The sequence below is a fragment of the Rhincodon typus genome, chromosome 40, assembly GCF_021869965.1.
Source record: "Rhincodon typus isolate 14 chromosome 40, sRhiTyp1.1, whole genome shotgun sequence".
In the NCBI taxonomy this organism is placed as follows: domain Eukaryota; kingdom Metazoa; phylum Chordata; class Chondrichthyes; order Orectolobiformes; family Rhincodontidae; genus Rhincodon; species Rhincodon typus.
The window spans coordinates 16013142-16027058 of NC_063371.1; the positions used below are offsets into that span (position 1 = coordinate 16013142).

Genomic DNA, 13917 nt, shown 5'->3' on the forward strand with positions numbered 1-13917 from the left:
AGGGTCAGCGCTGAGGGAGCGCCGCACTGTCGGAGGGTCAGCGCTGAGGGAGCGCCGCACTGTCGGAGGGTCAGCGCTGAGGGAGCGCCGCACTGTCGGTGGGTCAGCGCTGAGGGAGCGCCGCACTGTCGGAGAGTCAGTACTGAGGGAGTGCCGCACTGTCGGAGGGTCAGTGCTGAGGGAGCGCCGTACTGTCGGAGGGTCAGCACTGAAGGAGCGCCGCGCTGTTGGAGGGTCAGTACTGAGGGAGTGCCGCACTGTCGGATGGTCAGTACTGAGGGAGCGCCGCACTGTCGGAGGGTCAGTACTGAGAGAGTGCCGTACTGTCGGAGGGTCAGCACTGATGGAGTGCCGCACTATCAGAAGGTCAGTACTGAGGGAGTGCGGTTAAAATGAAGTTTCATGTGGGGATATAAATGATGGTGCAGCCGCATTTTGTCTCCAGCTGACATCTGTATATCAGATTAGCTGCTCACGATCTCATTGCTGTTTCTGGGAACTTATTGTGCACTAATTGGCTATTTTGTCTCTTCCATTACAACAGTTGAAATCTTCATTAATTATTTTGTTCACTGCTAACTTACTTAAGGCTGTCCAAGAAGAAGTGAGAGATGTGTGACAGAACTGTAAGTTTTTCCTGTGGTGCCCCTGACTGTGAGAAATTAATCTGGAGAGAGAAGGCTGGTATACAGATCTGCTTCAGCCCAGCCCTCTCTCTGTCCAAGTTCGCAGAGTCCCTTTGCAATAAATGTGTGTGTGGTTTGGCTCAGTGTTATGGAAAAGAATGAGTAATATTGGCCGTTTGGAAAGCTGTACACAATTGCCGGATCCAAGCAGTGGCAGCTCAGGGAATGAGTGTGCCTCGGACAGAAACAGAATATAATACAATAATATGTTGAATTTCTGTGTGTTAGGCACTCGAACTCCACAGTGGAGTCTGTGCTAATCCACTGAAAAGCTGTGGAACAGTATTGAAACTGAAATGCACAATGTTGGACTTGTAATAATCAAACTTAAACCTGCAAAAGTCACAATTTACCTTGTAACATTCAACATCACAGTATTACCGCATGAAGTTTTGAGATAACCCTCTGAAATACAGGAAGAGATCTGTAATATACAGTATTAACCATTCCATCTGCATTATTAACTCTGCAATGTAAACAGAAACTCAAATGCTCACATACCTCTGAACATCAGTCACCTCAGCTCCAGGACATCGCTGCAAGAGTTCCTCAGGGTAGAGTCCTAGGCCCAGAAGAGCTACCCAGGGAGTCCCATTCTCCAGCACTAGCTCTGTAGGTCTCCAAATACATCACTTTGAAATATATATCCAGCTCCCTTTTGAAACCTCCTACGGAATCCATCTCCACCACTACCCCAGGCAGTGCATTCCTAACACTTCTGAGTAAAGAAGTTTCTCCTCATCTCACTCTTAGCTCTCTTGCTAAAAATCTTGAAATTGTGACCCCTTGTTACTAACTAGTGGAAACAGAATATCCTTATTTACTCTGTCAAAGTTGTACATAATTTTGAACACATCAGTAAGATCACCTCTTAATCTTCTCTGCTCCAAGGAGAATAAGCCCAGGTTTTCTAATCCTTCCTTGTATCAAAAATCCCTCTTTCCTGGTACCATTCTGGTAAACCTCCTTTAAACTCTCTCCAGGGCTTTAACATCCTTCCTTAAATAAGGTGACAGAACTGAACACAGTCCTCTAAAGGTGGTCTGAACAATGATTTGTGGAGGTGTAGCATTACTTCCTTATTTTTATGCTCTATGACTCTAATTATAAACCCAAGGATCCTATAAGCCTTCTTAATAATTGTCTCAACTTACCTGGCCACCTTCAGGAAATTATGCATTTGAACCCTGAGATCCCTGTGGTCCTGCAACCCCTCAAAGTTGTACCTTTGAGTCTGTACTGTCTCTCAGCGTTTCTTCAACCAAAATGCATTGCCTCACGTTTCTGTGCATTGAAATTCATCTGCTACGTATCTGCCCATTTGGCCAACTTGTCAATGTGTCTCAGAAGTTGCTCAGCACTATCTTCATAATCCAGTTTACTCCCCAGCTTAGTATCATCTGCAAATTTAGAGATTTTTGCTTCAACATCCGTCTCCAAATCATAGAGTCATAGACACATACAGCACAGAAACAGATCCTTTGGGCCAACTGGTCCGTGCCGACCAGATATCCTAAGTAAATCCAGTCCCATTTGCCAGCATTTGGCCCATATCCCTCTAAACCCTTCCTATTCACATACCCATCCAGGTCCTTTTAAATGTTGTAATTTTACCAGCCTCCACCACTTCCTCTGGCAGCTCATTCCATTCACGCACCACCCTCTGTGTGAAAAAGTTGCCCCTTAAGTCCCTTTTAAATCTTTCCCCTCTCACCTTTCACCTAGTTTTGAATCCCCCCACCCTGGGGAAAAGACCTTGGCTACTCACCCTATCCATGCCCCTCATGATTTTATAAAGCCCTATAAGGTCACCCCTCAGCCTCCGACATTCCAGGGAAAATAGCCCCAGCCTATTCAGGCTCTCCCTATAGCTCAAACCCTCCAACCCTGGCAACATCCTTGTAAATCTTTTCTGAACCCTTTCAAGTTTCACAATATCCTTCATGTAGCAGGGAGACCAGTAGTGGCCTAACCACTGTCCTGTACAGCTGCAACATGACCTCCCAGCTCCTATGCTCAATGCACTGACCAATAAAGGCAGACACTCCAAATACTTACTTTACTATCCTGTCTACCTGTGACTCTACTTTCAAGGAACTATGAACCTGCGCTCCAAGGTCTCTTTGTTCAGCAACACTCCCCAGGATCCTACCATTAAGTGCTGACCTGATTTGCCTTTCCGAAATGCAGTACCTCACATTTATCTGAATTAAACTCCATCTGTCACTCCTCGGCCAATTGGTTCATCTAATCAAGATCCCGTTGTACTCTGAGGTAATCTTCTTTGCTCTCCACTACACCTCCAATTTTGGTGTCATCTGCAAACTTACTAACGGTACCTCCTGTGTTCACATCCAAATTGTTTATATAAATGACAAACAGCAGTGGACCCAGCACCAATCTCTGTGGTACACTGCTGATCTCAGGCCCCAGTCACACTAATCCAAGATGTAGGATAAGAAAGAATTGTGGCTGTAACAGCTGCTCCTTTTTTGAGGGATTTTCAGTGTTGGAGCTGATTTCCTCAAATTCTAGGAACAACAATTACTGTTTTATAAGCTGTTGCATTGTTTTGCAACTTTGGGGAAAAAATCTCAAAACAACGGCACTTTAAAAAGGAGGAATTTGGACAAAGGGTAGTGACCATTATGGGAAGTGATTCAAACAGAGAAAGAAACCTACACTACTGTCTGACCCAGCAGTAACCTGTCCAGCTGCTGCCTTTGCTGTCTGTTTTCAAGTGTCTCTGGACGTCAGAGTTCGTTCGAAATCGTTTATATAAATCATTGAAAGCAAGGGTCCCAACACCAATCCCTAGGGAGAACCACTTTCAATTCATCTCCAATCTGAGAAATGCCTATCTGTGCCTACCGTCTATTTCCTGTCTTTTAGCCAACTTCTAATCCATGCTGCCAAAGACTCATCAATCCCAAACGTTTCTAATTTGCTAACCAACTTGCTTTCTGGCACTGTAGCAAATGATTTCTGAAAATCCACCTATACAACAACCACAGCATTGTCATCATCCTCTTCCTGTGTCACCTCGTCAAAGAACTGAGTTAAATTTGTCACATAAGACGTGCCCTTGGCAAAACCATGTTGACTATTTGGTATTAACTTATTTTTCTCCAAGCATGCATTTAATCTTATCCTACATGATGGCCTCCATCAGTTTTCCCACTATTGAGGTCAAGCTGAAAGGTGTGTCGTGTGCTGAGTTATTGTTTGCCCCCTTTCTTAAACTACAGTGTCACATTTCCGATCCTCAGTTCCCCTGGGGCTAATCCTGCATTCAGAGGGGCCTGGAAAATTTCTGTCAAGGTCTCTGCTATTTGCTCCCTTACCTCTTTCCCAGCAATTGAGGATGCATTCCATTAGGGCCTGGAGACATCTCTCCCCTGAAGTGCTGTCAGCCTTTTTAGTACCTCCTCTTTATCTGTCACTATACTGCTCAGTTGCTCAGCACCCACTTTCTTAAAGGGGCCATTCTCACCATTTTCTAATTGGATAAAACAATTGATGCTTTGTTTCAGTGAGCAGCTTACCCTGCTTGTTCCTTATGGGACCCCACTCTATCTTTCACTCATCTTATACTATTAATAAGTTTGAAGAACATTTTACTATTTGTTTTAGTGCAGCCTGCCATCCTTTTCTCATGCTTCCTCTTACCCTTCCTTACTCCAGCCTTCGCCTCTGTCCTGCCTTTCAAATACTCTTACTGATTTCTGTTGCAATTGTTATTCCAGTATGCATCATAATCTATAGTCAAAGAGTATCGTGGAGTTAGGGGCTAGCCAGATGCCTTACAGTCTTACCTATAAATGGGCATGTTACAATTGGAGATAGTACCTGGTAGTTTGGTCCAACAGTAAAGTGGCCTTTTCAAATAGTCTGTGCTGTTCTCCTGTGGCCATTTATATGAGGTACATAATTTTGAATCCATTTTAACACTATTCTGGTTATTAATTTATCATCTGAAGCACTTTATTCATCATTAGTTGTTCTGAGCAACTCTATGATTTCCACCAAATAGTGGAAAAGAAATTGGAAAGAGATTAATGATTAAAGTGAGGCAGCAACTGAATTTATTACTAAGTTCAGTCAGTGGTAATTGTATGTTCAGTCAGTCAGTAACTCAATAATTGCACTGAGTAAATAACTTAATTATAAAATTCTTCCAGTGCAGCAAAGTAGAAATAACCTCAGTCCTGATGTGACTCATCCCAATCCTCCAAGTCATGACAAATCTCAATGTCTCCGTCAGTTCTCCTCGACGCTCACTGTATTCATTAAGGTCACCGCAGGGCTGACCTCTTTTCAAATGATTGTAATCTGCAGAAATGATTTGTCTTTTATAGAGCAACCCTGGGGTGGAATAGCCCCAAAAAATATCAGACTGACATTTTCATTTCATACTTCTCCCGATCTCTGATGATTCACCATGAGTTTTGAGGATTTGAGTCCAATACTTCCTTGAATTTAGATAGATGTGTGTACACTGGGCTGGACTTAGACTGAACAAATCCAGTGCTTCTGATAGTGGTCGCAGCTCCTGAAATCACATCACTTATTAATCACAATAACCACAGTTTATAAGGAAACCTTCTGTTCTGGTGTTTCAGTAACAGAAAAGTGTAAAGAAACCGAGGAGAGAGTGCATGTATGTCTATGGATAGGCCATTCAGCCCTATGGAGTCTACTGCACTATTTAACGCATAACAGACTGAAAACTTCAATGCCTTTTACTCACCTCATGCTCACAGTTCTGTACGCCATTGGTAATCAGAAACCTATCAATCTCTGCCTAAAACATACTCCAAAAACATACTCAACAGCCATCTGTGGTATAGAATTCCATAGGGTCACAACCCTCTGAGCAAAATATTTTCTCCTCATCTCAGCCCAAAATGGTGTCCCCGTAGTTTTAAATTGTCCCTGTGGTTCTAGAAACCCCCTCCCTGCCCCCAACCAAGGAAACATCTTAGTCACCTCTACCTCTAAGTAATTGTCCCTTTACATATTTGTAAGTTTCAATGAGGTCATCTCTCATTTTTTAAAACTCTCGAGAATGCAGACCCAGTTTTCCCAGTCTGTCTTCATGGGACAGTTCCACCATCCCGGGAACAAGTCTGGTGAACCAGGAATGGATTCAGAATTATGCATTTCACGTTACTGGCCATGGAAGATCAGCACGGACTATTTGAAAAGGCCACTTTATTGTTGGAGCAAACTACCGGGTACTATCTCCAATTGTAGCGTGCCCAGCTAAGACTGTCATGTATCTGGCTAGCCCCAAACCCTCACCACTGCTGTCCTCAAATCCTCTTCGAATAAAAGGCAACATTCCAGTAGGCTTCCTAATAACGTGCTGTTCCTGTTTGTTAGCCTTCAGCGACTTACCAACAACGACACCTCATCTCATCATCCACACTTTCCAGCCCCTCTCGATTATCAAAGTGGGTAAGTTCACATTCATTATATTCCATTTGCCATGTTTTTATCCAGTCACTGAGTCCATCCAAATCCTCCAAATTCATGAAAACATGAATTCCTATTCACAAATCTATGCTGACAGTGCTCAATTAGATCATTGTTGTGCAATTGTCTCTTCACACCATCCTTTCTTACAGATTCTGACATTTTCACTTCCACTGATATAAGGCTAACAAGTGTTTCCTCGCTTGTTCCTTTTTAAATAGTGCGGTGACATTTTCTACCTTTGAATCTGCAGGAATAGTGTGTGTGTGTGGTGTCTGTGCATCTAGGTCTAAATGCCTCAATGTCTGTCTGTCTGTGTGGGTGTGTGCAAGTAAATGTGAATGTCCCTGTGTTCTCATAGACAAGTGATTGGGGTGGATTTATCTGCACTCTGCTACATTGCTATCTGACAGTTTGCTGCACTGAGACTTAACTCCCTGATCGTGGGAGAAACCTGAGGTGGCAAATTGTTGGATGTCCACTTCTGCTCCTATATTGAGGTTCCTAAATATTGTGCTCAATTAGTCCATCAGCAAGACATGTCTCTCACAGTGTGTGTGTGTGTGTGTGTGTTTAAACTCAGGACTGTGCACATTGTGGCTGTGTGTGTATTTGTACCCTGCTAATGGGCTGTGTGCAGACTGGGAACACTGACAGTCTGAGGAGTCTTTATATCGGAACACCTGCATGCACCTAGCTCCTGTTGTGTGCTCCGGTGTGACACTGGTATGTCAGTCAGTGTGACACCAAGGTATCTGTTGCTGTGTTACAGGAAACAACATCACTCGTATTGATGAGCAGCCCTGTTAACTCACTGGCCTACACCATTGGGCTGGAGTGACTTTGGGATTATTTATCTGCTGAGAGGATGCACAGTGGGGCTTTCCGGGTGCTGGGAGTGCCTCACTGGATGCTTGTGTTTTCTCTATTCCGTGTCCTTCCTAATGTCTTGTTCCTGGCTTTGGGGAAAGGAAGTGTGTGGCCCGAAAACATGTGACTGGCTGTCATGTTTTCTCATTTAACCCTTCAATGTTCTTCTGCACAGATCTGTAAAGAAAGCCAGGACATGGAACTGAAGCAAACATTCCCCACAGCTTCCAGAATGGAGCCCCGGGTAAGTAGTGACCTTATGCCCAAGGTTTGCATAGCTGTTAACCCACTGTTACTTCATGCTGACAAGCAGAAGACTTTGTGTTCACTGCCTCCTGCTTGAGTGTTGAATATTGTCACTTCTTGTCCCAGCCAGGATTGACTGCTGGTGATAGCTGCTGAAACTGCTTCCTGAGTGCAGGAGGTGTTGTGTTTGCTGTTTCATTCACAACTTGGAGAGTGGGTGGATGTCAGTTCCTATCACTGTGCAGTTTCTTGACAGATTGCCACTCAGGGAACCCAGATCTCTCAACGTGTATCTGTACCTGTCACTGACCTGTCCTCAATACACATAAAAATCTTAGACCCTGGGAAAGAGCTTTGACCTCTGACAGTCCAGCAGTTTTTTTTTCCATCTCTTAGATTCATTCTGCCTTGTGAACTTTGTTATTGGTTTGAAGTTCCATCCTACAAACTCTTCTTCCACTTCCTGTCATCTAACACCTGTTGGAAATTACACTCTCTGCCATGTCTCCTTTCAATGTCACATCTGGTGGAACTCGATCCCCTCTCATTCACATTATCTCGGTAGCCTAGGAAAACACAAGCTTCATTTCCCTTCACAACTTGCTCATTTATCTCATCATTTAACCATGCCACTGTCCCACACACTATCCACAACCTAATCCCAAGGATCTCTGTCCTTCAGATCAGCGATCGTCTTATTCAACAGAGTGGCAGGATCGATATGCCAACCGGCCTACTCCTGCTCCTTTCTTCTTCTGGGTTCTCCCTAGCACCCAATCCCTTGGGATCTCTCAGTCCCAAACAATCCTATGGGATCTCTATTTACAGGATGATGCCTTTCCATCTAAGCTTCTCTTAAACCCTTCAAGGAGCAGACAGAAGGACGATTTAGCTCTAAAACACAGCAGCAATCAGTACTGACCCTCCAACAGTGCAGCATTTCCTCAGTACTGACCCTCCGACAGTGTGGCGCTCCCTCAGCACTGACCCTCTGACAGTGCTGCGCTCCCTCAGCATTGACCCTCTGATAGTGTGGCACTCCCTCAGCACTGACCCTCCGACAGTGTGCCGCTCCCTCAGCACTGACCCTCTGACAGTGCTGCGCTCCATCAGCATTGACCCTCTGATAATGTGGCACTCCCTCAGCACTGACCCTCCGACAGTGCGGCAGTCCCTCAACACTGACCTTCCGACAGTGCGGCACTCCCTCAGCACTGATCCTCCAACAGTGCAGCCCATCCTCAATCTGAGGTCAGTAGGAGTTCTTGATATGTCGATTGTTAAGTTCCTTCCATGCCTTCTGGTACAGACACAGTTGCTGATCCTTATCAACATTATTCCTATCTATTGGCCTTGTTTTCTCAGGATGGGCCTGTCTGTCAGCCCAAAATCTTCATGATTTCCAAACACACGAGCGTCCAGCTGGCCGAGCAACCAGGTGGAACATTGCGGAAGAAGATTCCGTCACCAGGGGAATCTGCCAGCCCTCCCTGCTCCAGCTCTGATCGTGTTCCCACACCCAATGATTTTGTCCCTTCGCAACGTCTGAATCAGCTGGACACAGAGCTCGACTTTTCTCCAGGAAGAGCTGTCAATGGATGGACCGAACCACACAATCCAGCTCTGGTAATGAATCCCAGTCACATTCCCTGTGCCTGTGACCTGTCACACAGGGTCACAGAGCTTCAGAAAATGTTCAACTCCTGGAGAAAGAGGGACCGTTGCAGCAAGGACACAAAATGAGCTGAGCATTAGGAGACCGAGAGGAGTGGAGATCAACTGTTGTTTGGTGTGGTGCAAATTTTCTGTTTGGTGTTGGGACTGTAGCTGCTCCTGGCATCTCTTACTGAGTCAATCTTGGTGAAGCCTAGTGAACTGTGAAGGGGACAGTGTTGCAACCTTCAAAAGACACAGATAAGGTGCTGGAGAGGGCAGATTGATGGATGAAATTCAGAGCAAAGAAGCATGAAGTGATTCATTTTGGGAAGAGGAATGCTGAGAGACAGTCTAAAATAAAGGGCGCATCTGTGAAGGGGGTGCAGGAGCAGAGGGTATATATGTGCATGTCTTTAAAGATGATTGGACAGGAGGAGAGAGCAGTGCCCTCAGTTTTACTAACATCAGAAGCATAGAAAATAGCCATTCAGACCTTTCATTCATGGCTGATCATGGCTGATGATGAACATCCAGATAATGATCATGGCAAGAGGTAAAGATTGGCATGGGGGATATGGGTTTGAATTAATGAGACATTGGCACCAGTACTGGGCAAGAAGGGAGCTCTTCCACTGGCATGGGCTCCACCTGAATCTTTCTGGGACTCACATAACCTGGGCTTCAGATTTGGAGATGGACGAGCTGTGAGTCAGGATTGTGTCTTCATTCATTGTTGTTTCTTCACAGGATCTGGCTCATATTCTCTCAAATGCTGTTTGTTTCTCTTCCTGCTGCTTACCTATCATTCTTACTCCCCCTTTCTAACTTCTCCTTCCCACTTTCTTCTGCCTCCCCTCTCGCAATTTTGCTGTCTCACTCTGTGGCTCTCGGTGTTCACACTCTCTTTCCTTTTCATCTCTTACTGTGCTTTTACTCACTCACTGTTTCCTCTCCCCTCCCACCCTGTCTGTCTTCTCTCTTTCCCCATCTCTCCCATCACCTTCTTCCACTCTCTCCCATCTCCTCCCCTCTATCTTCTTTGTTCCCTCTTCTCTATCTTCTCCCTCTGTTTCACCTCTCTCCCCTTCCTCTCTCTCACTCTGTCCCCCTGTCACCACTCATTCTTTCCTCCTCTGTCCCTCTGCTGTCTGTGCACAGGTTCTGGAGACGAATGGAACTGAAGGACACTCTGCATGTTCAGATGTAGCACCCACTGATCAGCCCAGGGGTAAGTTATATAACATGTCAAAGGGAGGGACATAGAACACAGAACATGTTTCAAACTGACTACACTTCATGCTTTTGACAAGGTAGAGGCAGCTTTACTGTGAATGTAACCCTGTGCTGTCCCTGCCCTGGGAGTGTTTGATGGGGGACAGTGTAGAGGGAGCTTTACTCTGTATCTAGCCCTATGGAATCCCTGCCCTGGATGTGTTTGATAGGGACAGTGTAGAGAGAGCTTGACTGTGTATCTAACTCCATGATGACCCTGTCCTGGGAATGTTAGATGTGGAGAATGAGCTTTTCTCTGTTTATATACAGTTTGTCCTGTTTGTACAATTATTGTGCTCAGTGCTTACTATCCAAAACCCCCTTGCAGTGGACACTGGAACAACTCAGGATAAAACCAAAGCTCGACGGGAAAAGATCTGGATAAAGTATGAAGGTGCTGGCCCGATGGATGAAGTGGGAATGCCTATTGCTTCCAGACCAGTAAGTGAGAACCTTGTGACAGAATATTCCTGACTCTCTGTGACTTTACATTCCTCATTGATGTTCATTCTTTCAGCAGATAACATCAGCAAGACAAGGACAAGCTCATTACAACAATCAGTGTGAAATGATCCAGTCAAAACACTGAATCCAAAATCACCACACTCCCGATTACTGCCTGTGTGGCGAATCCCAGACTCTAGGATTATGGCCTGTTTACAATTCCAATTTCCATTTCTAATCCCGAGAATCTGGGTACCAGCCCCTGGGGTTTAAACTCCAACCTGTCCTGAATCACTGTGGGGAGAATCTCCTTTGTGAGTTAGTAACTGTACAAAGAGACTGAATAGAAACGCTGCAAGCACAAGACTATCTCCAAAACCATTGCTGACAGAAAGCCCTAAACCTCTTGGATCTGCAGTGGATTTCTATTCAAATGAAATGATCCAGACTTTGCTTTGCACATTGTCAGTAATGCTGAGTGAAAGATGAATCGTGATTGTAGGTCTTTCAGAAATGCCAAGACCCCTCCAAATGTAACGGTAATGAAGGTATGGGAAATACAGACTCAGGCTAGTGAGAGGCTACATGTTTAATGGAGCTGTGCACCCCCTTCTCTCTCTCTGTCTGTGTCTCTGTCTCTCCATCTCTATCTCTGTTTATCTCGCTGTCTGCCTGTCTGTCTCTATCTCTGTCCTTCTCTCAGTCTCGCCATCTGACTCTTGCTGTGTTTTGTGTTTTGAACAGAGTGTGAACAAGCCAAAGGATTGGTACAGGATGATGTTTCAGCAGATTCACAGCAGACCCACAGGTAACTGAGAAATTGATTGAGCAGCGAGGGAGGAGACCGAATTGGGAATGATGGATAGGACATGATGAAAAGGGAAGGAGTGTGTGAGGAGGGGAAGGTGAAGATGAGAGAAGAGAAGGGGGGAGGGCAGCACGGAACACGGGCAGGGGGAGAAGCTGTGCTTCAGAAGCTGAAAGATTAACTCACATTTGGACAACAACCTTCCTTATCTCAGAACCTCCTGAAGTGATTCACAGCCAAGTGACACACAGCAAGCAGCACTGAAGACTGACCCACTCATTTGTTTTCCTGACCTTAGTTCCGAAATGAACTGAGTGCCCTGGTTCCAGTTTTGGCCATGGGATCTCTGACGTCCACCCGCATCAGAAGATGGGACCTCTGTCTTTTGTTTCCTCCAAAAGGCAACTTTTCCAACAGCATAGCACTCCCTCACTGACACTGGGCATTCCTGGATTGCTATGCCCAAGGTCTGCAGTGGGGTTCAAACACACAACTTCTGAATCAGAAGCCAGAGTGCCTCCCACTGAGCCTCAGTGCCTTCTGGAAAAGACAAAGTCCCAAAGGTTTTTTTCTCCATTGGATACCTGAATTTAAACTCCAGGCTATGTGGCTTGTTTGGCTGGAAGGAGTTTTTTTTCTTAAATTGCTCATTGACACACGCTCTGGATCTTCTGAAGAAGTGGGTTCTGAAGGAGTGTCATACTGGACTCAAAACGTTCACGCTCTTTCTCGCTCCACAGATTGCTGCTGGACCTGCTGAGTTTCTCCAGCATTCTCTCTGTTTGTTTCAAATTTCCAGCATCTGTAATATTTGCTTTTATTTTACTCACTGGATCTTCCTTAGTGACCAGGATTTCTGGTGTGAGTAGATTCCTGGGGGACATGGATTCCTGGGTAAGGGATTCTGGAGGGAGTGGTTTCCTGGGGGATAGGGTACCAGGGAAGGGGGAATCAAGTGGAAGTGGAGGAAGATGATATCTTGAGGATGTGAAAGGTGCCACATAAATGTAAGCTCTTTCCTTTTCGAAGTGCTATTTGACTGAAATCACAATCAAATGTTGGATTGATCCAATAAATGTTTGATTGCAGATGATGAATTGGATGCCTATGATGTAACAGACCAATCAAACAGTAAGTTCCTTGTTAAGTTTTACCTTCAAAATCAGCCATTCCACACTCATCGATCTCAGTGCAGTCAGGGACAGCGAGCATGGATTTGGAAAGGGACAGTTCATTCCGTTGAAACTGATGGAATGTTTTGAAGAAGTGCTGAAGGGAGCAGACAGGGGAATATCTATGAATGTTAATTGTATAGACTCCCAGAAGACTGGTGATTTATTCCCACATTAGAGATTATTAGTTATAGTGGAAGCTCACAGAATTAAATGTAAAAGATTGACCTGGTTCAAAGAGTGGCTGAGCAACAGAAGGCAGAGAATGGGGATAAGAGGGAGTTGCTCCAAATAGCAGCATGTGACAACAAGATGCAGGGCTGGATGAACACAGCGGACCAAGCAGCAGCATAGGAGCAGAGAGGCTGACGTTTCGGGCCTAGACCCTTCATCAGAAAAGGGGGAGGGGAAGGGGGTTCTGAAATAAATAGGGAGAGAGTGGGAGGCGGATAGAAGAGGGATAGAGGAGAGGATAGGTGGGGAGGAAACAAACAGGTCGAAGAGGCGGGGATGGAGCCAGTAAAGGTGAGAGTAGGTGGGGAGTTAGGGAGGGGATAGGTCAGTCCAGGGAGGACGGACAGGTCAAGGGGGCAGGATGAGGTTGGTCGGTAGGAGATGGAGGTGCGGCTTGAGGTGGGAGGAGGGGATAGGTGGGAGGAAGAACAGTTAGGGAGGCAGGGACGAGCTGGACTGGTTTTGGGATGCGGTAGGGGGAGGGGAGATTTTGAAACTTGTGAAATCCACATTGATACCATTGGGCTGCAGGGTTCCCAAGCGGAATATGAGTTGCTGTTCCTGCAACCTTCGGGTGGCATCGTTGTGGCACTGCAGGAGGCCCAGGATGGACATGTCATCTGAGGAATGGGAGGGGGAGTTGAAATGGTTCGCGACTGGGAGGTGCAGTTGTTTATTGCGAACCGAGCGTAGGTGTTCTGCAAAGCGGTCCCCGAGCCTCCGCTTGGTTTCCCCGATGTAGAGGAAGCCACACCGGGTACAGCGGATGCAGTATACCACATTGGCAGATGTGCAGGTGAACATCTGCTTGATGTGGAAAGTCTTCTTGGGGCCTGGGATGGGGGTGAGGGAGGAGGTATGGGGGCAGGTGTAGCACTTCCTGCGGTTGCAGGGAAAAGTGCCGGGTGTGGTGGAGCTGGAGGGGAGTGTGGAGCGGACAAGGGAGTCACGGAGAGAGTTGTCCTTCCGGAAAGCAGATAAGGGTGGGGAGGGAAAGATGTCTTTGGTGGTGGGGTCGGATTGCAGATAGCGGAAGTGTCGGAGGATGATG

General features: G+C 45.9%; 1 protein-coding gene across 1 annotated transcript in view; it reads left to right on the forward strand.

Moving 5' to 3' along the window:
• The window catches only part of LOC109920843 (vinexin-like), a 48004-nt gene that overhangs the window by 789 nt on the left and 33298 nt on the right, over positions 1-13917 (forward strand). The window contains exons 2-7 of the mRNA XM_048618524.1: positions 7210-7278; positions 8646-8906; positions 10095-10164; positions 10537-10649; positions 11397-11460; positions 12550-12715. Of these exons, the coding sequence (XP_048474481.1) occupies positions 7231-7278; positions 8646-8906; positions 10095-10164; positions 10537-10649; positions 11397-11460; positions 12550-12715 (722 nt within the window). The 5' untranslated portion in view covers positions 7210-7230. The remainder of the gene's footprint in view (positions 1-7209; positions 7279-8645; positions 8907-10094; positions 10165-10536; positions 10650-11396; positions 11461-12549; positions 12716-13917) is intronic.